General features: G+C 39.1%; 1 protein-coding gene and 1 long non-coding RNA gene across 4 annotated transcripts; one reads left to right on the top strand and one right to left on the bottom strand.

Moving 5' to 3' along the window:
* Nucleotides 1–546: 546 nt before the first annotated feature.
* Nucleotides 547–17,391, bottom strand: LOC124777993. 2 transcript variants are annotated; one of them, XR_007015821.1, is made up of 3 exons: nt 17,274–17,391; nt 10,672–10,810; nt 547–932 (listed from the first exon to the last, which is right to left on the bottom strand). It is a non-coding gene; the product is annotated as an uncharacterized LOC124777993 (long non-coding RNA). The 2 variants fall into 2 exon arrangements; XR_007015822.1 differs by lacking the exon at nt 17,274–17,391 and adding an exon at nt 17,034–17,209.
* Nucleotides 17,392–17,501: 110 nt separating this feature from the next.
* Nucleotides 17,502–21,329, top strand: LOC124777992 (histone H3.3A). 2 transcript variants are annotated; one of them, XM_047253560.1, is made up of 4 exons: nt 17,502–17,643; nt 17,886–18,019; nt 18,883–19,036; nt 20,620–21,329. In XM_047253560.1, the coding sequence occupies exons 2-4, from the start codon at nt 17,892–17,894 to the stop codon at nt 20,746–20,748; spliced, it is 411 nt and encodes a 136-aa protein (XP_047109516.1). In that variant the 5' UTR covers nt 17,502–17,643; nt 17,886–17,891; the 3' UTR covers nt 20,749–21,329. The 2 variants fall into 2 exon arrangements, with proteins under 2 accessions (XP_047109516.1, XP_047109517.1); XM_047253561.1 differs by having other exon boundaries at nt 17,565–17,643; nt 17,889–18,019.
* The last annotated feature ends 5,238 nt before the right edge of the window (nt 21,330–26,567 follow it).

Here is a 26,567-nt window from a genome sequence, read left to right as displayed (position 1 = left end):
CATTCCTGTCAATTGTTCCCTTATGCTCTCCCTGAAACTCTGTACAATCTCCAGTTGAGTCAGTTTATCCAGGTCCCATCTCCTTAAATTCCCACCTTTTTGAAACATGACAATTGATAAATAAACCCATAGGAAAAGGAATACCAACATGCAAAACAGAAAGAATTAATGCATCAGTCTAATAAGATAACCTCAGAAACAGTTTTTATGCAAACAATTGAACAACAGTAGTTAGCAGTAAAAACAACAAAAAACTAGTACAGGATATAAAACAAACTCTTCACGCACTTGAAGCTTGAATAAGTAACGATGCTATGAAATTAGACCTTACAAAAGCACAAATTATACATTTCAGGTCCAAACAAACTGCTGAATATATGTTGCAGTTAAATTATGAGGGTAAAAACTGATCACTGCAAAAACTTGCTGTGGGCTCACAACATGGATTGCTTAGTGAAGCGATTTAACTGTTTTGTTTATGCTGTTAGATGACCCTGGGATTGTCACCCATGGAGAGTGACATGGAATGCAAGAACAACAGTAAACTTGTTTAATTAACCTCTTTATTCCAGCTCTTGGCCATAGTACAGCAGGAACAGCTTGGTGGCAGTGTACAGTTGCCTAATGCAAAACAATAGACGTCTGGCATTGCTGACGGTGCAAAGGGCAGGGCTGAGCATGGTGTCACTTGAATGCAGCTGTTAGTGATGTCTCTGGCTGAAACCATGATGACAGCATGGCAGCACAGCTGACAATTCCATGGGAGCAGCCTTGGCCTCCCTCCAGCGAGCGGGCGGGCGGCTCTCTGCTCCAGCGGCGGCTGCTTTCATAACTCGGGGCAGGCTGCCCTGTCCCGTGGTCGAACAGCGGACCCTGTACTTCGTTCTAGGATGTTGGTCTGGGCATCACAGACTTGTTTGTAGCCTGTGAAACTGAGAAGAGAATATTTTAGTACATAAATGGCTGAGTACTTATATGCTCCAGACTATGTTCATTTAAGGCTTAAGGCAAGTGAGGAAAGGCTTCTGTTGTTCCACTAGTGTGTTGTAGCATTGGCTGTTGTTATACCATGCCCAGCTGGCTCTCTTCGTGATGCCTGTCAGCTGTGTTTTGCTTCGTAATGCATAACACTCCTGCCTGCCTGCAGCTAGCTCTGTTGCAAAAATCAAATGGCTCTGAGCACTATGGGACTTAACATCTATGGTCATCAGTCCCCTAGAACTTAGAATTACTAAAACCTAACTAACCTAAGGACATCACACAACACCCAGTCATCACGAGGCAGAGAAAATCACTGACCCCGCCGGGAATCGAACCCAGGAACCCGGGCGCAGGAAACGAGAACGCTACTGCATGACCACGAGCTGCGGACAGCTCTGTTGCAGCTCACTTCCAGTTTGGTGTTCTATTTGTGACTGAACATGGTTGATACTTTATATTGCCCTCTTGTTTATCAAGACCTGGCTCCTTGGGTCGACCAAACTAGATTATCCTTGACACTATAGTTTGTGGCAACCACCCCTTCTGGCTCTGTTTTGCCTCTTAATTATTATTCGGGTTCTCCTTAAACCTGTCTCTTAATCTTAGACATATCTACAGGTCGCCTTGCTCTGCTCCTTAACTCGAAACACTGGAATTTATTTCATTTCTAGTCTTCTTATGCAATAACTTCTAATTCTCTATTCTAAACTTACAAGCTAAAATGAATCAATTGTCCTTAATACCACTCACCTGTGGGTTCATCTTCCTTCTGCTGTTTTTATGCTCAGAGTATCCAGTAGATTGGAATCTGAACCATGGCTGGGTACATACTCAGTCTTGTGGTTTGTCTTCTTCATACCAAAACAAGGACTGTGCTTAGCAGACCAAGTGCTGCTGTGATGGTTGGTATGTCAATAGTCTGTGTTGTCTCTTTCCAGTACGGATTTTCCTGATATAAATTTACAAACTGCAATAAGGTTTCCAGGGAGACTCATCCCTCCTGCTAGCTCAGAATTGTGTTTATAGACTGCATTAATTCTGGCCATAGAGTTTGATTTAAGCTGGTTAGATTTGCAGCAGGTAGCACTTCCGTGGGCTCCTCTGGCCAATACAAGCAAGGCTGCCAAGTATTAAGGTGAGTTATCCCTGAAATTGTGGCGGGCACATGGAAAGTATGCCTGACTGCATTGCAGGCTGTTCCATTTAATAACAAACCATGCCCATTTAATTCTAGCATCTTTGCTGATGTAAGCTTCTCCTGCTCAGAAAAACTAACTATTGCTGCCATCTTGTCAAAGGTAGAGTACAACAAATATGCCTTGACCTGCTGAAAGTGCAGTTCTGACTCGATCACTTATTTATTGCATTTTCTTACCTCGTCCTGTCTATTAGCAATTTCACTGTGTAGGAATCCTGCCCCTCTCGTATTACCATATTTGGACAGACTGTGATTTCTCCTTGATAGCATTTTTGTAACTTTGTTTCCTGCATTTCTACATATCTTCCCTTATCTTTTGCAATTAATAATCACTGTGTTTTTGATCTTACAAATTTCTTCAATATCCCTCACTTGACAGGATATGGATGAATTCTGTAGTGCTTGTGACATGCTTGTTTCCCTGCCACTGGTAGAGAAAGGGAAATGCAAACTTCCGCTCCATCAGTTCTCACAGATACTGTGGCTACCTTGAAATGAAAAGGTAAGTTTTTGTACTCAGGTTCTAAAACCAACCCCAGCTCCCATGGTAGTTCCTTCTGTACTTTCCTTAGACCATTTAAATACTGCTCTGATGACATCACAACATCACTACACTGGCAGTGGCTTCACCTAACAGAAACATTTTTTTTTTCCATCACGTTCTGTCCTTTGTTGCCAAAAATCAATTACGGCACAATGCTGATTAAAGAAATCTAGCCCTAAAATCATGTCATAGCCCTCACTCACATGTGGTACAATCTGTACACATTGTTTAAATTGAACCTGATCCAGGCAATAGTCTGTTTCCACCGATCTTAATGGTGTGACATCTTTATCCCCCACTCCAGGCAGTTTGTATCATGGTGGATCCCATTGCTTATGTTTCCCACCACTACTGGCAACCGACACATGCACCCATTTCCAATAATAACCTGCAATCCTTATTTCCTACTATTCCTTTTAGGCACAGTCCACCTCTGCATAGATGCATAGCATCTAATCTTACTGGGAATGATCGTAGGTGAACCTGGGGTTTCCATTGGTGTTTAACAGCTTATTCTTCCCCAATCCTCTACCTCTAAGATTATTACTTCCTCTTACTTTATCCATATTACCCTGAGGCTAGTGACACTGCTGCCTCACATGCCCCATTTGTCCACACCTTAAACATTTTATATTTGCTACAAACACTGTCTGTTTACCCTGCATTCTAGTCAACAAATCGATCTCCTCATACTCTATAGCTAGCCAAACTGTTGCGCACGAATCCATCAGACACTCTGTCCACATGCGTCTTGACATTTCTGTTTGCAACCATCTTAAAAAAGCATTAAGTGCCCTCTGCTTAACTTCTTGTAAAACAATTTCACTAACTGCAGCATCCTGTCCTAATTGATAAGTGTAGCTATTAATTTTCCTTATCCTATCTGCAAATTGTTCCACAGTTTCCATATTTCTCTTAATTATTACCTGTAATTGTTTCTTATAGTGTCTTGCACTATTTCATTTCGTGTACCTCTGAACTAATACTTCTTTAAGTTTTTTCAATGTTGTGGCTCCGTTAAGAGCTCCTGTATTCCCTACATAAGTTTCTGCTTCCCCTGTTACTTCATTTTTCAACTCTCAATAATTCTGTATCAGACCAACCTTCCGTCTTGGCAAGATTTCCAAGATCTCTCGCAAAGGCCTGCACACCCTTGGTGCCTTACCAGAAATAGCAACAAATAAACTTGTGACTGACATATCTCCACCCCATTGTGGCAATTGTGATTCTACCAGTCTATTTGAGAACTAACACTCACAAGACAAGAAAACAAAATACATTAACTTAATTCTTAGATCTAATCGAGCCATCTCAACTCCTGGCATTGCCTAGTCATATGTTCCCAACAATTACATGTGCTAATTTAACAATGAAACCAATCAAGTTTTGACAAAATAATTTAACTGGATGGATAAGAAATCTACTCATCAAGTGACACCAGAACACACACATAAAGATAGGGTTGTAATTAGGCAAGATTTCAGAGCCAGTGGCTCTTTCTTCAAGCAGAAGGGTTGAAGGGGAACAAAGAGGTGCGAAGGAAAAGGACTGGAGAGGTCTAGGAAAGGGGGTAGATTTTGGGAAAGTCTCCCAGAACTGCAGGTCAAGGGAGACTTACCGCACAGGTTGAGAAGGAGAGACTGATTGTTGGGGACTACACAAGATGAGATTTGAAAACCTGAGCTCTTAAAGATTGAAGGCAGGGCAATACACAAGACAGAGATTACTGTTTAAACAACATGCATGAATTGATAAGGGTGAAGAGGTAAGATCATTGTACGTAACAGAGGTGGGAGGGGGCAGTGAAACATAGACAGGTAAGACAATGAAACATGTAGAAAACAAAAGCGGAGTGAAGAAATGAGTAATCACTGCGACAAAATGCTGACATGGAAGAAATTAATGTAAAGTAAGGCCAGGTGGTTGTCAAGAACCAAGGACATGTTGTACCACTAGTTCCCACCTGGGGATTTCTGAGAAACTGGTGTCTGAGGGAAGAGAATCCAGATGGGATGTGTGGTGAAACAGGCACTCATGTCATGATTGTAATGTTGTAGAGCATTCTCTGCAACAGGATATTGAGTGTTGCCAGTATACACCCTCTGCCTATCCCATTTCATCCTAATTGATAATTTGGTGGTAGTCATGCCAATGTAAAAGGCCAAACAGTGTTTACATAACAGCTGGTATATGTTTTGTTTCACAGGTGGCTCTTCTTTTGATTGTATATGTTTTGCAAGTTACAGAGTTGTTATAGGTAGTGGTAGAGGGTGCATAGGACAAGTCTTTCAGTGGGACAGTCACATGGGTAGGAGCCATAGGGTAGGGAGATAGGGGAAGAAGGAGCATAGGGTCTGACAAGAATATTGCAGAGATTGGGAGGGCAAAGAAAAGCTATTCTAGGTATGATGGGCACGATTTACGACAAAATGGCTCTCAATTCAGGGCACAATTTTAGGAAGTCATGGCCCTCGAAGTAGCTGATTAATACATTTCAGACCAGGATAATACCGAGTCACCAGTGGTATGCTTTGAGGTTGTTTTTGGAGGGATCAGCGGTGCCAGGATTGGATGTGATGGCCTGGGAAATCTGCTTTTGAGCTAGGCATGGTCAGGTAATTATGTACAGTGAAGGCTGAGGTGAGAATGATGGTGTAATTGCTGTAAAGAGTCTGCATCCGATCAAATATGTTTGCCTTGAATGCCAAGGCTGTATGGGATGGAAAGGATGCAGCCATAGAGCATTAGAAATGAGGAAGACAAGTAGCAAATCTATATTTTTTTACATTATAATCCCTGCTGATTATTATAGTGTTAACAATTTAAGAAAGAGGAAGACATGTAACACCTATTTATGTTTTTATGTTGTAACATGCATGTGTGTGCATGTACATACTTTCTTTTAACATGTGTGTGTATTGCTTTATTATATCTCTGTGTAGGCATACAGCTGTATTCGTTGATAAGTCACCAATGATTCAATCAAATGATTGTAAATGATATGCCAAGTGACAATAAAAATTATTTTCTATTCATGAAATATCATCTGTTGTAGAAAATGATGAGTCTAGTTCATACATGGAGAATAGGCTAGTGTGAACTTAATTATTTGTGTAACTGAAGTCCCAAACACCACTCTCTGTAATCATGGTAGTGACAGGTAGAGGATCTGATGAATCATGCAAAATGCTCTGTCATGTTGTAGCTAACATCTTGTCTGATCACAAGACTCATTGCTTATTAGATCATTAACAGAACATCTCTGATGTCTACCTGAATTCCATTTGTTGGCCACCCATACATCTGTTGGTATCACAGAAAGATTGACACAATTCAGTAACTGAAACTTCCTGGCAGATTAAAACTGTGTGCCGGACTGAGACTTGAACTCAGTAGAGTACTTGCCCACGAAAGGCAATGGTCCCGAGTTCGAGTCTTGGTCCAGCACACAGTTTTAATCTGCCAGGAAGTTTCATATCAGCTCACACTCCGCTGTAGAGTGAAAATTTCATTCTAGAGACAATTCAGTAACTGTTGTCTTTATCTCATCTTCCTCACCTGAAGAATATTTTTACCTTAGCCACCCAAAATAATCCGAGATTCTCTGTGGATAGTCTGTATGTGTACTTCTGTACACCACACACTGGCCCCTGATTGCAGAATAAACTCCTCATTGGACTAGAGAAAAGCTTCCTTTTAAACTGTCCTCAAGTCTTTGTTGGGGAGGCTAAGATCATGTGGTCCATCCTATCCTAGATACTGCCTCTACAATAAAACATAGCACAGTGTCTGTGCAGCATTTAGTTTCACTTAGTGCATCCATTTGGGCAGTATCTTTTGAACACTGTTCTGCCCTTAAAGTATATCCAGACACATGTTGTCACTGAAGTGCAGGTCATGGAGAACTTCCTACAGAGTAGGAAGGCTGACAGAGAGAACATTTAGTGCTGCTAAAACAGTTTCAGCAATTATCTGCAAGTTGACAGTGAATGGTAGAAGCAAAAGTAAGGGATATGAGGAATAATCTGGCAGGGTGAAGGGTTATTATGTAGCATATACAAACCTTACTACTCTGCCTTTAGCTCACTTCCCAATGATGTTATCCTCTCTAGAAGCTATGAAATGTGTCACTTGTAAATACGAGCAAATGGGCATACCCTGTTGTGTATCCTGTAACCATTTATGTTCCCCTGTAGGATGGTAGTCATCTTAACTGTAAGAGTTTGTGCTAATCTAGTACCTATTATCTATCCTTTGAAGTGGGCAAATGCCAACACACTGGGGGCTCATGGACTTCTCAGTTTCCTAGAGTGAGCTTTAATCTAGTGTTGATCTTTTAATGACAGTAAGAAATTCCTTGTATAATGCAAATAATCTAAAAGTAAAAGAGATCACTCACCAAATAGCAGAAGCATTGAGTCATCAACAGGCACGCACAATAGAAAAAGAAAACTAGGTAGCTTTCGGAGTAAATCCTTTGTCAATCTAGAGTACAAACACACACACACACACACACACACACACACACACACACACACACGCTGGTACCCCTATATGGTGTAAACTGGATACGCATTGCAGTTCAGCATGTGGACTAGGGTGGGGTAGGGATTTGTCAGGTGGGATGGTAGAGCACGAGAGAAGCAGGAGGCAGGAAGCATGATTGAAGGTGGGAAGCCAGCAGCTTAGAGGGACCAGCCAATTTGCTGGCTAGGAATATGGGAGGGAGGGCTGGCAGTTGGATGGGCTAGACATGTGACACACGGGTACCAGAGCCAGTGGGGAGCAGTACATGATGAAGATGACATGGCAACATGGATTAGGAGGGGGTGACAAGATGGAGAAAAGGGAAACTGTTGGGTGGAGGGTGTGAGGACTGAGGCCAGGAGGGTTGCAGGAGCAAAGAATGTGTGGCGAGGATAACTATCATCTGCATGGTTTAGAAAAGGTGGTGGTGCAGTACCTGCATTTCAACAGTTGTCACCCCTTTCACATAAGCAATTGCTCCCACCATGCAGCCTGGCCACCTGTCATGGTGTATCTGCAGTGACAAGAACTCCCTTGCCCAGTAAACTGAAAATCTCACGAGAGCCCTTACAGATAAGAATTACCAATCAAACCTAGTCTGCAAATGGATTTCCCATGCCATATCCTCACACACCCCTAATCCTCCAACCAACCAGCTACAATGAGTGCCCTACTCACTATCCATTAACACCCTGAACTGGAACAACTTGTAGAACCATATCCTTTGCCAAGGCTTTGATTATCCATCCTCAAGCCCTGAAATAACGTGCATCGCACACTATCCCTGTGGAAGGCCCAGTGCAAGACCTGTGAAATCCACCTATCCAGCACTTCCTACTCCAGCCTTGTCGCAGGGTTATCCTAATCCATCAGAGGCAGGGCCATTTGTCAAAGCAGCCATATCATATACCATCTCTGCTGCAACCACTGCACAACTTTTTATGTTGCTATGACAACAAACCAGCTATCCACCAGAATGAATGGGCATCGCCAACCCTTGGCCAAGAACAAAGTTGACCACCCAGTGCCACAACTTGCAGCTGAGCACAGCTTCACAACCTGGGTCATTTTGAACTTTTCCTCTACCACCAGCTTTTCTGAACCACTCACACAGGAGTTATCCTTGCAATAGATCCTTCACACTCGTAACCCTCCTGACTTCATTCTCCATTAACCCACTGCCCCACACCCTCCAAGCAACAGTTTCCCTTTCCTCTGTCTCGTCACACCCCCTCAATCCATGCCACCTTCATCATGTGCCACTCCACTCACTCCAGTACCTGTGCATCATATGCCCAGCCTGTGCACCAGCCACCCCTCCCTCCTACACACCTAGCCTGAAAACCAGTTGCTTCTTTCCGAGCTGCTAGCTACCCACCTCTCACCCCACTTCCTGTCTCTTGCTTCTCTCTCTCTGTACCCATCTCACCTGACACAATCCACATCCCACCCTAGTCCCTAGTTCACCTACTGAACTGCAGTCCCAGTGCCGTGCATCCAGACAGCACGGTGCAGGGGCACAGGTGTGTGTGTGTGTGTGTGTGTGTGTGTGTGTGGTTGTGTGTGTGTGTGTGTGTACTCTAGCTCAGTGAAGGATATATTCCAAAAGCTAGTAAGTTTTCTTTCTTTACGTGTGTGCTTGGCAACTACCCAACACTTCTGCTCTTTGGTGACTGATCTTGTATTGACTGAGACAAGGTAAGTGAAACATGGTCAGGTGACCTTGACCAGATGGTTTGACATTCTGTTGCTTTCTATAGCATTTATTTTCTTTTTTGGTAATGTTGACATATATGTTGGTGGGATGAATCTATTTGTCACTTTCTGTATGCATGTGTAGCTTAAATGTTAAGCCTTGTTGAACCACTGACGCTAATTGTTGTGGCCGGCCGGTGTGGCTGAGTGGTTCTAGGCGCTTCAGTCTGGAACCGCGCGACCGCTACGGTCGCAGGTTCGAATCCTGCCTCGGGCATGCGTGTGTGTGATGTCCTTAGGTTAGTTAGGTTTAAGTAGTTCCCATAGTGCTTAGAGCCATTTGAACCGTTTTCAAATTGTTGTGTCTAGGAAGCCTGCATACTTGATTCAATAGACAAATAATCAAACGACTCGTATTAATGAGTTTTATCACAATAAGATAATATACTTCACTTTGATATATAACGCAAGCAAAGGGCGATATGCAATATCATCAGTCTTCTTCAGAATGGACAAATAAAAGCCTGTGCTACATACAGATTCCTAACAAAGTCGCTGCTATTGAAGTGGCTAACACTGAAGCTGCAATCTAAGTGGCCGTCACCAGTCGGGTGCGGCACTTATGTCCTCTTCATGTATGGGCCGCTGCTGTCGTGTTGTTGTCCAGGAAAGGAGGTTGGTTAGCGTGTGATTGGCTGACTTCTTCTCATGGCCTTCTCTTCTCTGGCATTCCTGATTGGCATGCTGGCGCAGACTTTACGCTGTAATATTGCTACCCCCCAAAGGGACAGAATCGTTGTCGCATATGGAACACGACAATGGGGGTGAAGGCAGGAGCAAGGGTATGCATCCACCTCCTGAGGCCCATAGCAAGATGTAGAAGGTGTCGGCTTCTGCAGTCTGGGTGGGTCCATCTCCATCGGTAGGAGGAGAGGAGGTGGAGGAGGTGTGGGTGGGTTCAGCTCCATTGGTAGGACGAGAGGAGGTAGAGGTTCCATCTCCATGTGGTCATCCCGCAGTGTCATGATATGCTCTCTGGTGGCTGCATTGTCCTTGGGATCCATGAATCGAGGCAGGGGGGGGGGGGGGGGGGGGAGATACAGAAGTATCACTGTGCACGCGACAATGAAACTGGTCCTTAGTTTTTAATGCTTTCTGCATTAGCTTCATTTAGCAAGGGCACCTCTCATGCATGCTTTAGGTATTCTGGATGAACACTTGAACTAATAGATTCATTTATTATGTTTGTTGGCAGGAACCTCATCAATGCCTGCTGACTTCTTATTTTTTAAAGCTCTGTTGTGGGAAACATATCATTGTGCTTGTCATGTAAGTCTTTGTGGGTTCTATATGTGTTTATCCTCTGTGGACTTACTTAGCGATCAAAGTGTGACACACAAACCGAATGCAAAGGTGGGAGATGAGATACTGGTGGAAGCAAAGCTGTGAGAGCAGGTCATGAGATGAGCTTGGATTGCATAGTCGATCAGCATTTGCCCACGAAAGGCAAAGGTCCCAGGTATGAGTCCTGGTCTGGCATCTGCCAGGAAGCTACGTATCAGTGCACACTATACTACAGAGTGAAAATTCATTCTGGATGCATAAAATTACAGAGCAGGGAGATACTAACTGAAATGTACCTTTCTATCAAATGAGCAATGTGTGAAGCTCTTACTGACTAACATAGTTGAATTTTAATATTATGAGAAGGAAAGTTGATACTCACCATACAGCGGAGATGCTGAGTCGCAGATAGGCACAACAAAAAGACTCTCACAATCATCATTTGCCTGTACAGAAGTCCAAACTCAAACATAAAAATATTCTTTAACCAACTTGAAGATGGTCTTGACAGTATCAGGGACCTAAACAAAACATTTATAATATGTGGAGACTTTAACAAAGTTTCAAAAGATAGAGATGATCTTATGGCTATTTGTGCAACATACAACCTGTTCCCAATTATAGATTCCCCTACCAGAGTTACAAGTGTATCCAGCACCATTATTAATATGATACTGATAAACAAGGAAAGCCATGAATATGCAGCTAGAAACTTCAGCACAGGTTTCAGTGACCACTGTGCACAGCTTCTTGAATTATTTTCAATGCTGAACTTATGTAAACAAACAGAAACAATAAAAATAGGAAGAACCTTCAGCCATCAAAACATTGAATACATAGGAATTTACTAAAGAAGGAAATATGGACTGAAATATGCAGATACGAAAACACAGATGAGTAGTTCAACATATTTATTGATATATTTACACATTGTTATAATGTCATTTCCAGCTAAAAATCAGAAAATCAAGTGTTGTAGGCTTAACAGAAAAAATTACTGGTTGACAACAGGTATAAAAAAGTCACGCTGAAAAACAAAGATTATATGAGATCTCCAAATCTTGCATATATCCAATGAATTCATTGCATATTTCAAGAATTATAAAATGAAACTTAAAAAAGTGATCAAAGAAGCTAAAGTAAAATGGCAAATGCCTGCTATATAAATAACTCCAACAACAAAATGAAAGCTGTATGGGGTAAAATGATACAGCAAACTGACAATGTTTCTCCTCAAAATTCCAATATTAAATTGAATTGTAATGGCAAATAAATTAATAATCCTAAAGAAATAGCAAATGTGTTCAATACTTATTTTAACAACATAGTGAGCAATTAATTACTGAAATCAAACCTTGCAATACAAACTGCCCAGTATCATCTGTAAATACCAACATAAATCCTACTTCACTGTTTCTCTTTCCAACAACCCAGAAAGAAGTCCTGTCATTTTTCAGAACTTTGAAAGTGAATCATTTAACTGGAATAGATGGCATCCCAGACAGCCTTGTTAAAAAATGTGGAGATCATATTATTGAATCATTAGCTCACCTTTTGTAATAGTTCCTTTCAAACCGGAATTTTACCATCACGTCTAAAAACAGCTAAGCTCAAACCACTATTCAAAAATTGTAAAAAGGATGAAGTGGCTTACTACAGGCCCATTGCTCTACTATCTGTATTCTTAAAAATCATAGAAAAAATTTTTCAAAGAAGAGTAATAGATTTTCTGGAAGAGCACAAAATACTGTCCACAGCACAACATGGTTTCAGGAAACGCCGATCAACTGATACAGCAATTTTTGAACTATTAAGTGAAGTACTTCAGAAACTAGATAATGGCGAAAATGTCATTGGAATATGTCTAGATCTCTCTAAGGCTTTTGATATCATAGATCACACAAAATTATTGCCTAAGCTTGACACCATGGGGATTAGAGGAACATCTGACAACTGGATAAAGTCATACCAAAGTGGTCGAAAACAAGTGGTTGAAGTGCAACATCAAAATTTCATCAAACTTATCTATTTCTGTTATATGTGAATGACCTAAACAAATTATGCGAGAACATCATCCAGTTTGCTGACAATACAAGTGTCCAAGTGAGTGGGAAAGAAATGGAAATGCTTCAGAATTCTATAACAGAGACATTGAACAATATTGAAAACTGGTTCAGTCACAACAAATTGGTAATAAATGCAAGTAAGACAGTGACACTAATTTTTAATAATGTGATAAAAGGTGAGCAAACTGTTGAGATTCAGATATCTGACAAAGACCTTCAGAATGTAGACAACATTAAATTCTTGGGAGTATGGCTTCAAGATAATCTTAAATGGGGGACGCATATTAAAAAAGTCTGTAAGAAATTAAGCACTACATGCTACTTAATGAGAATATTAGAGAGATTTTGCAACAAGGATTCTCTGAAAACTGTGTATTATGCCTATATATACTCACAACTGAAATGTGGAATTATTTTCTGGGCTAACTCTTCTCTTATCCAAAAGCTCTTTAGGCAACAAAAAAGAATTACAAGGATAATGGAAGGTGTAAAATGGAACAAAACATGTAGACCACTCTTTAATAGCTAGAAATCCTCCCACTTCCATGTATATATATGTATGAGATAACTGTGTTTGTGAAAAAGTATTCAATGGAAAATAAAACTCTCTTCCATAAAAATGAAAATATGTGCTCCTACAACACCAGGCAAGAAGGGAACTTTCATTTGGAGCCCACCAACACCACCCTGAATAAAAAAGGAACCCTGTATTACGGGAAAGTTATTTATAATAAACTTCCTCCACAAATTAAATCAATAAATGACCTGTCAAATTTCAAGTCAACTGCTAAGGCATATTTGACTCATCGCTGCTTCTATAACCTGCACAAGTTCCTTCAGTAAGTTTACTAATGATTTTGTCTTTGCCTTAGTGATTTATCATATAAATCTTACTAGAACTTTAATGATTTACCATGTAAATGTTGCACAATACAGATATTAATCTGCTGGTACAGTAGATTCAGATTCTTTATTAGTCATTCAGCATTGTTACATGCAATAGACTTCGTCAGTTCACTTAACCTATTAATTTTACAAAAAAAAAATTTAGGAAATACGGAAGCGTCCGATCCCGCCCGTCTGCTTTGACCCATGACGTCACAAATATGGCGGAAACAAAAACAAACACACACACTTTCCACAAGAAGCCTAATGACACTAACGGGACAAGCGCGAGAAATGGGGTGTTTTGGGTGGGGGGCAAACTAAATATAAACAAATTTAGACGCCTTGCGCAGCTACAACGTGTAAGTGAAGACATCCACGCATGAATACTCACCCACCTCCCCAGGGGTCGTAACCCCTGCAACCCATAGAAGACAAAGATGCTTCAGTAGCTGATTAGTGTTTTTTGTCTTTTTAAAAAAAATCTCACGGGATAGAACGAACAGATCAGAAAGATAAATATAATAAACTAAAACAGAAATTGGAGGAAACAGATAATTAAAATAAGTAATAAGTGTTTTTAAATTTAAAAAAAAATCTCACGAGATAGAACGAACAGATCAGAAAAGGAAATAAAATAAGATAAAACAGAACTGGAGACAGCCACACTCAAACCAAACTCCGTGCCTCATTACGTCACACACGACAACACCCTTACGTCACGGGTCAAAGCCGATGCGTGGGATCGGACGCTTCTGTCGACCCAAAATTTACATATTTAAGTTGATATTGGGCATTTCTAAAAATTCTTCTAATGAATAGAAAGGATTAGTTAACAAGAAGTTATGAACATTGTCTTTAAATAATTTGTCAAGCTTGATTGACCCATTTTTAGACAATTTGTTATATATTTTAATTGCCATATACTTATGACTATTGTTAGTTTTAGCTAAGCTCTTTCTCCTATAAAATATTTACTCTTTATTTTTGTACAATATTTGCTCTGAATATTATAACTCAGTGATCATTTAATGTAGAAATAATGAAATTAATGCAAATTTAATATTATATTTTGCTATACATTGACTTGTCCTACATCAGAATGTACTATTTGTGTACTATATGATTACCAGGACCAATAAAACTCTACTCTACTCTAAAGCTTTCGGCCATTAGGCCTTTGTCAACAACACACACACACACACACACACACACACACACACACACACGACTACAGTCTCTGCCAACTGAAACTTGAATAGTATTGCATGATATCTCCTGAAATTGGAAAAATTTTGGTCACGTGAAGTCTACCAGGAATAAAAAAACTGTGGTTAGACATTTATTGATAAGAAGTGGATTGAAACAAATATAGCAAAATAAAAGCCAAAATGATGAATTCTGTCTTCAAATAATCTATCAGAAAGGTAAATGAAGGAATGTCGTCCCCATTTATCTGCTGTATGATAGCAAAGACAACTGATGTAGTAACTTATATCAGTGATACTCAATAGTTGCTGAAATCACCAAAAATCATCATATGAATTAGCTTCACTCTTGATCATAATTTATTGGAGATCAGTTGGCCAAAGAAACATGTCCTGTGATTGGAAAAGAGCACAGATCACACACATCTATGGAAAAAAAGCCACATAACTAATACACATACTGCAACTTTTTTTTAATATCCTACATCATCCATGCTTATTAATGTTATTATTCTATAACTTTTTTTTTTTGCAAGTTGAAAATAATGACTTGTCTTAAACAAACATGGATCATCAAAACACTGATTGTGCCAAATCCAGCGTCCGTAAATAACGTGATACCTCTCCAACAGGCTAATGATGGAGACTAGAGCCTCCAGAAATGACCAACGGACGACATCATTAATAACACTAACAAAACAAACACTGGATAACTAACCAGAACTCCATGGGAACTCGGAGTTTTGGATGTGGATGATTTCATTACTAATGCCTTGGAAACTTGACTATATGAGATACAAATGTAACATACAATGTACAAACAGATTATAATGAGACACTTGTTTGCTTTGGCAACTCACATTTAAACAGTTGCCTTCCAACCTAACAAAAGCCTTAGGCTAAGGTACAGATCAGTTTTTCATCAATGTCTACATTTAAAAAAAAGAAAGAATAGCTTTCTAGCATGACACATTGGTTGCCTTTGTTAAATCACAACTGAACTATCACCTTCCAACATAACCCATACCTCAAGCAACAGTTCAGACCAGCCTCTCACCACAAACACACTTCCAAAAGTGCAACACAGAACAGCAGTATTGTGATCTTTGGTACACCACCATCTCCAGTAGACCTTTATAAGATTTAAGTGACTGCCCACAATAACTAAATAATATACTGAAAAAGAACATGAATGGCATTCCAACTGAAAGGAAAATTACATCATATATGAGGCCACATTAAAAGAATACATAAAGGGCTTGCACAGTTCACTGGAACTCAAAATCTAACATGTGCCCTTCACAGAAAATGCTCTTTATGCCTCGGATAGAGATACCCAGAGGGTTTCAGTAGTTCTAGACTAACAAAAAAGCTTTTGACTCAGTGCCACCCTGATTTCTATTAAGGAAAATACAATCATATAGGAAAGTTATTGCTTAAAATCCACAAAATATTGGAGGAACGGGGGGGGGGGGGGGGTCATTGAGCATAGCCTACAGAAAAAACAGCATGAATAATCAGACTTGTTGGGCAGTGTAACAGAAATTCTGAAAAATGTTATGATTCCAGGCACTGGCTTTCGGGCAGTAACTTATGAATATTCTACAGCCCTCTAAGGTTTGACTCCCACCGACGTTGTAAGGTAAATATACAGTTATGAGTACAAACTAAATACACAGAGACAAGAAAACATTCTTCCACATTTAACGTGTCAACAGAATTAGCAGAAACCTTAATATATGGCACAATAAAATGTACTCTGCATCACACTCTTCATGGTCATTTAATGAGCATAACTGGAGATATTGATATAGTTTCCAAATGTTTTCGGATTGATAACAGGCAGTTATAAAAACAAATAACCCATATAAAACTAAACTCCGTTCGAAAAGGCCTTGGAACGCTCAACGGGACCGACCGGCCGCCGTGTCATCCTCAAAAACACGTCGGTGGATGCGGATATGAAGGGGTATGTGGTCAGCATACCACTCTCCCGGCCGTATGTCAGTTTACGAGACCGAAATAGCCCATATGCTATATATAAAGGAGGCATGGTGTCGATATCAGTTATGATAGATACAGGTCATTTGAGTGAGAAAAATGATGTACGTTAGAAAATTAATTTCTTGGCGGGATTCATTCTTTGTGTGTGGACCTAAAACTGCAACAATATGCTGACAATCTAGTTACTTTAATTAGATACAGGCCCACTACAAGGTTTTCATTATTGTTGTGGTTAAACACATCATTTTAATTACAGCAAAATATCCATGACCGGTATTTTAATTCTGCACATACTTAAACACTATAAGTTGAGAAAATAATACAATATTACCCGGGACAATTTTTAGTCTTAACTGTCCTAGCCAATAGTCCGACCATATTACAGTCGCCTAATAATTGTTCCCACTATTTTTATTTATTTATTTTCATTTTTGGCCTGAGGACCATACAGCCAATGATTCTCACTACGTAACATAGGTGATATAAAATATTTAAAATAAAATTTTCCACTACTGCAACTTTGAAATATCGTTAAAGCCAATAATGTACAGTAGTTATTTTAAATGTTATGGATGTCTTACACAAAGATCGAATATGTATCGGAACAGCGTGCGTAAAACGTGTGCCGATTATATGGCGTTGCCAACACGGAATTCGTGACATGATTATGTATTTGTACTTGATAAATTGTTATATTGTAGTCTAGATACTCAGTTCAAAAAAGTGGCGTGAAAAAGTTACTTTTTCTTGCATAACAGGCATCTTTATTTTGATGGGAAATATCATCCAAATAGTAAATTTGAAAAGACTCTTTTACACACCGCATTTAATACACGCAGTCAAGTGCAAACTATGGTAATTCACTGACTGATGAAGAACGTTACTGTTATTAGTCACAAACGCTAAATAACAAGCAGTTATTTCCGACACAAATTTGAAGTCCCACGCTTTACAGTAGCTTCTATTTGACCAATCAAGAACAACGTTATTCTGACCAATAACAGTTCGTCCTTTGGAGGGGCACAACCAATGACGATGTGCCTTATTTTGACCAATAGCGAACAGACCTCGAGATGACGCTGTCCAATAAGACGTCATCGTTCCCATAGCGTCGGTTAGTCTTGCTGAGTAAGTAGTGTGTGTTCGTTAGTCGTGAGTGTTGGATATTGGTGCTGGTGTTTGAGAGAATAGGTATGACACAATATTGTGTGTAGCTTTCAATTCTTGGCGTTTTTCACGTTATGTAAAGTGGATGTGGACATTGGTAGTGCTTATACTGTTTGAATAGTGTGAAATCGTGATGTATTTTCAACTTGTATTATTTATCAACTGACGCCATTGTTTTCCATTTTGCGACATAATTCGTTTTTCGGTATTAAATGGAATTCACAGTTGGCTTGTTAATAGCATTAATGTGATAAAAAATTTTGCAGTAGAAAATGGCACGTACGAAGCAAACCGCGCGTAAGTCTACTGGTGGAAAAGCGCCAAGGAAGCAGTTGGCGACAAAAGCAGCTCGTAAAAGTGCACCTTCAACTGGAGGTGTGAAGAAACCTCATCGTTACAGGTATGTGATACAGACCATATAATTTCAGTTTCCTCTTGTGCAAGTGCAATGAGTATGTGGGAGTGTTCTGGAATGTGACAGTACAGTTGTTGCTAGTTGTTCAGGGGTGTGGGGATATAGCATCATTGGCACTCATTTTACTTTTGTTTAATAAAGTGAAGTAATATAGAACTGCAAAGGAATGGTCACGGTTACGTTTTTTGGTGTTTATTCATCTCGTTGTGACACTTGAGTATGGAGTCGTATTTGCAGTTAGAACCGAATTAACTTTGTGCTGAATGTAGTGTATGTGAAACTTTAATTTATTGGGTTGTAGGAATTTTACGTCAAACTAGTCAGACGTCACATTGAAATTTGTGGTTGTTTGCTTGGGTTCACAACCTTTTAAATAGTTCTGTTTCTTGAGAAGTGTATTGTTCATAGTCGGCCATTTTGTGGGTGCACCTTTGATTTTGTAGGATGCCATGTTGTAAATGACGAAATCATTCCTAGAAATTTTTGTTCACCGTCATTCGAAGAAATTTTCATTTTGACAGTACAGTTGACATCTACGTATTTAGAATCTAAAAGTGCTTGTAAGGTCCTATTTGTTGCATATGAAACAGTTCCTGCTCCTTTCCTACGACGGAAGAGGTCGGTTCGTGACAGGTTGTAGAGGTGGATTTTGGCGGGAGACCGTTCATGTTTTTCTTTTGGACATTTGATTAAAACTAAGTGCTTTTAATGTATGGAGTAATTTCTAGAAGTATGTTAGTCTTCAATACACATTCGCTAGTATAGAGTACATGTGTTGCTATGATAAAACTGCGTGGTGTCTTACTTTTAGTATAGTAGACATTGGTATAGTAGATTGTTTTTCGCAGGCCTGGAACTGTGGCATTGCGAGAAATCAGACGTTATCAGAAGTCAACTGAGTTGCTGATCCGCAAATTGCCATTCCAGCGTTTGGTGAGAGAAATTGCTCAGGATTTCAAGACGGACTTGCGCTTTCAGAGCGCTGCAATTGGAGCTCTTCAGGTATGCATTGTTGGTGCCAGCTGTGATTGTCTAGCATTTGCTTTGGAAGTTGAAATCCTGATTTGTAAAATTGCCTCTCGTGTGAATCAATTATGTTCATCTGTGTTTAACATGGGAGACTTATAAAATTTTCGTAATTTTAACTAGCTTTACTCGGGCGACTGGTAAAAAAAGTTGGGCTTATATAGCATATCTGCAGGCATTATGTTAAATGTAATGTGGAAATGCTTTCTCTGATTTGTCCCTATTAGATTGTGGGCTTATTTAAGTCTTGTCACAATGTTGATTGCCATCCTGTTACACAAATTCTAATTGCAATCGTGTTTTTGAATTAACTGAAAAGAATGATTGCAGTAACTTGACTTTTGGCATTGATCAACATACGTGATCAGCTGTAATATTGCTCAGTCTATATTCCAGCATAGAGATCCCCCCACTTGCCTGTGTTATATGAACTGGACATGGGTTTTGGAAGGTAGGTATGTGTGTGTGTGTGGGGGGGGGGGTATATATAGTGTGAATTTGTCATTTTTTTTGCTAGTGACAAGGGCAGTAAGTATATTGACAAGTGATGCCATTGTTGGAACCAGTTGAATTTTGAATTAGAAGAACCTGCTAGTGATTAAAGTCTGTGTGATCGCTTCATTTTGTATACTGGATTAGATAGGGAAATGGAAACATTTCATGCAAGGTGAGATTGATTGATTCATTCAATAGATGTGGAGGCTGTGTAGGTGGCATTGTAGATAATAAAATCAACTAAAACCAGTGAGTTGGAAGTGTGACATACATTATGTAGAGGGTACATTTGAAAAGGATATGTAGTGTTTTCTGAAAGGCAAGTCTTCAGAATGATTAAGCTTTCCACGAATCCCACTTGTCATTATAGTTCATTTTGCATGATGCTATTATGGAGATGGTTTCCATGGTATTAATTCGAACCTTTCATTCTGGTGCCAAGATAAAATGTAGTGTAATACTTCATATAAAGATGAGATGACACACAATCTTGGTTGGGTTGTGTATACCCATATACAATATACAGTAATACTGGAGTAGTACTGAGCAAGCTTGACAAGTAGTTGCCAGTGTTGTGCAGAACATTTTGGGGCTGTGCCATAACTGTTATCATATTCAACCTGTTTCTCATGATGCAAGTGCTGTTGTGAGGTAAATGTCGAGGAATCGCTTTCCTACGGTGGGCAAGTGAGTTTCATACATAGACATGTTAAGAGCTATGGAATGTCATGAACATAAGATCACAGCCAGTCATATTGCAGTGAACTGTAACTGTACTCTGCATCTTTCATTACTTTTAATAAAAATTGCATTTTTTGTTCATAGTGGATATGATGTGAAATGGCTTCACTTAAGTTAAAGACTTTCACAAAGTATTGCCAAGTTGTGGAACTGAGGGAATTTTGATTGTGCTGAAGTGGTACAGCCAATTTTTGAATGTATTACCAGTAGCAATAAGATGGTAGTCTGTTGTAACTTGTATACAATATTAAAATTGGAGTTGCTTTAATTTGTGTTGTAAAATATTAAGAAGAGATGAACATAAACATACTTTGTGTTTACAGGAAGCAAGTGAAGCCTACCTGGTGGGTCTCTTTGAAGATACAAACCTTTGTGCCATCCATGCAAAACGTGTGACCATTATGCCTAAAGATATTCAGCTTGCTCGGCGCATCCGTGGTGAACGTGCTTAAATGAAGCATGATGGCATTGTGGAAGTGCCACATTCCAACCCTGGCAAATTAAATTACCAGCTGGTTTTGACTGTCCTAATGTTGAACATAAACCCTTATAACACTGCCAAGTTTGAAGACATTTTACTGTGCACTTCACTTAAAGCTGTAGTGGCTGAAGTTAATGTATTGCTGCAAGTGAAGAAGCCACTATATTTTGTGTCCATTTAGGGTGTTTTGTAAAATGGTCTTGCTGAAGTGCATAAAAGTTCTCTAGAACATGTAATTTCACTAATTGTTAAAGCACAATTTGTGTGTAGTTCTATTTAAGTGACAGTGTGTAGTTTGTGGTCTAAACTGTGACTTGTGTAGTAGATGTTAGAATTAAGGCATTTAAGTTTTTCTTGTAGTTCTTATGGTCTTGTGGAGATCTAACTAGATGTAGACGAGGAGTTTGTCTGAGCTCGAGTATATGCATATGTATTTTGAATCTTTATGATCTTTTTACTTTCATATTTTTCTCCAAAATAGTATGTGGTTTACATGTTGACAGTTTGGCTTATTTTTCAGCAGTTTGGAATAAAGCATTAGTATGTACTGAACTCGTGTTTTATTGACATGACAGTTGGTACTTAAAAATTTCAAAATATAATCTAACATGACAGCAATGTGTTTTGCTCCTTCTTTTTGAGTGGATTGTCTATACAATTTGTACTTCGGTTACTTAGTCAATGTACAACATGTTATTTATTGAACAAAATACATTCTCCAATAAGTACTATAAAATATTCCTATTATGCTTGATAAAAATGCATGGGGATTAATTTCCCAAACATTCACAGAATGCTCATATTGCATTCAGTGAACTTTATACACACTTAATAAGTGGAATAAAGCTAAGTTGCAGAACTTGGGAATAGGCTTCATGCTTGTGTAACTGAAGTATATACATGTAAAAACTGTGGGTTAAAGGCTTTGTAAATAAGTCTTTGTGGCTACTGTGACAGTCTTCACATGTAAACTCAGAATATTGGCAGGCTGCATTTATAAAAATGAAGTAAATTGGTAGTGTGATGAAAGTTCTCTAAGCAGCAGCAAAAGGTCATGCTTCTAGTGGCATTTTCTTATGGATACAGCTTCTAGCAAGAATTTATTGTGATTAAAATATGGAGAGAATAAGCAGACTTGGGCTTAATAGTTGGATGGTAAGAAAGGGAGGCAGTAATGGAGTGTTTGAAAATCACCCAAAGCAATAAACAAAATTGCAAGGGAATTAGTTTAAGAAACAAGGTACACTTATCAGAATGGAACTCTCAAAGATTAGTGGTGCAATTTATTTGGTGAGAGAACTGGTCAGGAAATGATGAAAAGTACTGCAAGAGGTTTGCTGCTTGTGCTTTAAAAATCAATAGCATGTCTACACTTTTGGAAAAGGTTTTAACATAAGGCTGCCAGTAACCACAATTCTCATGGCCTGGTGGTGAAACATCACTAGACAAAAGACCAAGCATGTTGTCTGTCCTGAAATTGTTTAGGGTGTTTGTTTTTAAGGGAGTGAAGCAGTTTCACAGCTCAAGATTGAGTGGTTAAAATCAGATGGTTAGATTGACCAAGCTGTATTGACTTGGGGGAGAGAATAGTAATATATGAAATGAGCAAGTATGCTGTTGCATGTCTTTTCCCAGACATTTTGAGATAGCGATAAGTGTTCCTTCAGATGCAGGGTTAGGCATTTAGAGGAAAAGTTATCTTCAGAGGTATGTATACTTATACTTACAAGGGAACATCCCCATCGCACCCCCCTCAGATTTAGTTATAAGTTGGCACAGTGGATAGGCCTTGAAAAACTGAACACAGATCAATCGAGAAAACAGGAAGAAGTTGTGTGGAACTATGAAAAATAAGCAAACTGGGTCGTCCATGCCTAAGATAGGCAATATTAAGGTCAATGTGGGCCGAGGAGTGTCGTGGTTAGCGTGAACAGCTGCGGAACGAGAGGTCTTTAGTTCGAATCTGCCCTCTGCCGAAAATTTTGCTTTCTCTATTTTCGCAAAGTTATGATATGTCCGTTCGTTCATTGATGTCTCTGTTCACTGTAATAAGTTTAGTGTCTGTGTTTTGCGACAGCACCGCAAAACCGTGTGATTAGTTGACGAAAGGACGTGTCTCTCCAATGGGAACTGAAAACATTTGATCGCAAGGTCATAGGTCAACCGATTCCTCCACAGGAAAACACGTCTGATATATTCTATACGACACTGGTGACAGCATGTGCGTCACATGACAGGAATATGTTGTCGACCCACCTAACTAGTACACTTGGCGAATGGGTAAAAAGATTCTTCTACCTTGCCCGATTTAGGTTTTCTTGTGGATGTAATAATCACTCTAAAAAAAGCGATGAAAACATAAGGGTTTGTCACATAAACTGAAAATAAAGTTAAAATTTTCGGTCGAGGGAAGGTTTGAACCAAAGACCCCCAGTTCCGCAACTGTTCACGGGACCACGGCGCTCCTAGTCTCTCACTGCCCTTAACATTGCATATATTGCACATGGACGACCCAGTTTGTATATTTTGCTTATTTTTTCATAGTTCCACACAACTTCTTCCTGTTTTCCCGATCGATGTGTGTTCAGTTTTTCAAGGCCTATCCATTGTGCCAACTTATAACTAAATCTGAGGTTCCCTTGTTAGTATACATATTGCTGAATTTACATAATGTAAGATTTAATACTGCAGCCGGATTTGGCATATGGCCATAGGTTGAGATATGCATGTAGTGTTGAATAACTGGACAGTTTACAAAACCTTTACTTCAAATCCTATTTTGAGTTAAGTTTTTTTTACAGAATGACACATTGAAGGGAAGGTTTTGGTGGAAAAGTGCTATCCCACAAGAGCACTCTCTCATATTGTAGGCTTCAATTAAAATTGGTCAAAAGCATTAAATGCAATTTATGTAGTCCATATTTCTAAAGGTGTATAGTGAACTTTACTGGCATGTGTATGTGGGATTAGCAGTTTTCCCAACCTTGTCAGTTTTGTTTGAAAAACTGATTAAAGTAAGTTCAAAGAAATCTTCATGGGCTTAATTGCTAAGAGAATTTGGGGTAAGGCTGGTTTGGACTATGTTTAACATTACACCCTATAATTGCACTTTCAAGTCCTGTTACCAATATCAAGACTTTTTATTACAGGCAGGTGTCCAGCAAGAGGTGGTAGCTTCATGGCATTGGGTTCCCAATTTATCCAGATCAGTTTTCTTGAAATGAGAGTTGTGTTCAGCAGAAATTAATAGTGCAAGCATCAATGACCCAGAACACAGGAAGATACAAGCCTATTGAAAAAATGGAGTATGTGTACAACCACGTTTATTTGCTGGCCTTGCAATTTGTAAGCACATTACCCAGTTTTCCATTATATACTTGGCTGTAGTGCTGTCTTGTACAGAAGTGAAACATGAATATGCAGTCGATGGCACCCCCCCCCCCCCCCCCTTGGCATTTTATGAGCTGACAACACATGGACACAAGAGTTTTCGCACCCAGAACTAGTTTATTTCCTGTTGATGCTGAGTGCTTTAAAAGTTCCATCACTGTTGATGCATTTGTCCTGGCTTTCTCCATGTGTTTGGTTGTTTGTTACAGTGAGCTTAAATGGGAATTGGCATGCCATACCTTGCCATTGTTAAATTTACTACCTTTATGTAGCTTTTACTCTGAAGCTTTACACATAGGAAGCTGAAATTTGACAACTATTTTCAGTGTGTGTTTTAACTCATTGAACTAGAATCAATGTTCATTTTTTGTTAGTATATTAATTTTTATCCTTGAGAATTTTTTAATTAGGGAAAATTTCACGTAAATCTGTTTCAGAGAATAAACCATTAGGTCATGGTTCTGTTCTAGTTTAGTGGCATCTTGTAACTATTTTTATAGCAGTCCTGAAAATCTGAATGTTATTAGTGTTTTGTGAGATATAGGTAGAAGTAGCACTGAATTTATCAAATCCCAGGAAGTGTGATTAGTCATGAAAATTCAAATATTTTCTCAAAAATGTCTGGCAGAGTAAACATAATCATATTCTTGTTGTCCTTGCTTTCTTTGTATTGAATTCAGTTGCATACTGAGTAATGCTTACTCACAATTTGTCCAGAAGCTGAAGACTTTTGTTGGTGGTAACATCATGAATAATGTTGAACCTTTCCACAACCTTTAATCCGCCCGTATGGCCATTATTGAATGAAATAATAAATCACTTAACTCCCAATTTGTTTTCATCCCAACAAATACATTCTCAGGAACACTAGATCGTGTGAGGTGGTTGAATGACATTTGATTCTTAGTATAACAAAGATGACATGTAAGATGAGCAGGATGCCCCAGGTCTCTAGATATTGGTTTAATTGCTACCATAACAGCCACTGGAATAGAATTCTTATGGTAAGGAACTCCACTGGGCAGCTATTATGGGGGCTTGTCTGTACTGTGACCAATAATAAATTCCAAGTCACTGACGTGAAAAGTGTAAATTGGATCCTGCAGAAAGTATTTAAAAAAATCATGCACTCCTAGGTGTTGTAAAAACATGTACCAAAAAAAAAAGGCGAACTAACAAACCACAACAAAACTACTCACAGATTGAAAACTGAACTGTAGCTACAGCTATGTAATGATACCAACTGAAAGATCAGTATCAACAACAAAAGTGTGAAATCCAGAGCCTTCCATGTGCCTTTCGATATGCGAAAGTTTGATTATGAACACAAGTTACTCGCAAACCGCAAATTACCCATGGGTTGTGTGATCACAAGGAAAATGTTCAGTACTTCAAGGTTTATTATAAAAATGGAATCAAATACTATTTTTAAGCTCGATGTGATTGCACTTTGACATTTTAGAGAAATTTTTGGTATGCAGGAAGTAGATGAGCTGAAGGAACATGCTAAGAATTGTAAGACAAGTGCACTTCTCATAATAAAAAGTAAATTACTAATATTCAAAATTATAAACCTGGGAACAAAATATTTATGAAACACTTCTTGAAGCATAGCTCTGTACAGATGCAAAACATGGGCAATGGGAATGGAGAAATGACACTATTATGCTTTGAAAAGTGTTACAGGAGCTTGTCTCCAAAGATAAGTCTAATAAAGAACAAAATGAAGCAGAGAGAGATACTGCTGGTAACTAATTGAAATGATTGTGGAGGGGATTATCATAGGGGCAGATCACCATGTGATTACATGATGCTGATTCTTGTGGAATCCAGGAGTAGGGTTGACAATGCTCCCTTTCACATGTGACAAACAGGGTGGGGCCTAAAATCAACTTTCAGGTTTATATCCAAAATGAACAAGATATCTATGAATGAACCGTGAATTTGCAAAATGACTTAGGTCCATATTTTCATGGTTTTGAGTTATGGGCACAGCAATGTTCTAATACCTAACACACATCAATACCAAAGAGACTTTAGTCCTTAACTAATCTACATTATTCCTAGTAACAACATTCATGTTTTCTGGCAAAATAGCCTTAGTCTAGGACTTAAGTTATTTTGCTTGTCAGGTAATGATAATTGTTAAGATTCATGTATAGCTTTAAGTTTGCAAAATGTCTATATTACTTTTGTTTGTGTGGTAGGCCTGCAATGTGTTAGTTGAAAACAAAAATGGTGTCTAACAGCAGTCCTTTATGTATTGGTGTTGAAACTAAAGAAAATAATCACCAAAAAAAGGAAAGGAATGAAAAGGGCTGCAGAATACAGGAGAGCTACAATAAAGTGTGCTAAGGTTAAAGGTTTGGAGCACTTAAATCATGTGGGGAAGTTAGTTTC

This window comes from Schistocerca piceifrons, chromosome 2, assembly GCF_021461385.2.
Source record: "Schistocerca piceifrons isolate TAMUIC-IGC-003096 chromosome 2, iqSchPice1.1, whole genome shotgun sequence".
NCBI classification, from domain to species: Eukaryota; Metazoa; Arthropoda; class Insecta; order Orthoptera; family Acrididae; genus Schistocerca; species Schistocerca piceifrons.
Note: the sequence above shows the minus strand (reverse complement) of the source record. Positions and strands in the feature narration are given on the sequence as shown.

Bases quoted from the DNA above. Each gene is read 5' to 3' on its own strand.
- LOC124777992 (XM_047253560.1), top strand. From the start codon at position 17,892: ATGGCACGTACGAAGCAAACCGCGCGTAAGTCTACTGGTGGAAAAGCG. The intron at 18,020-18,882 runs GTATGTGATACA...TGTTTTTCGCAG, and splicing joins AAGAAACCTCATCGTTACAG to GCCTGGAACTGTGGCATTGC. The intron at 19,037-20,619 runs GTATGCATTGTT...TTGTGTTTACAG, and splicing joins CTGCAATTGGAGCTCTTCAG to GAAGCAAGTGAAGCCTACCT.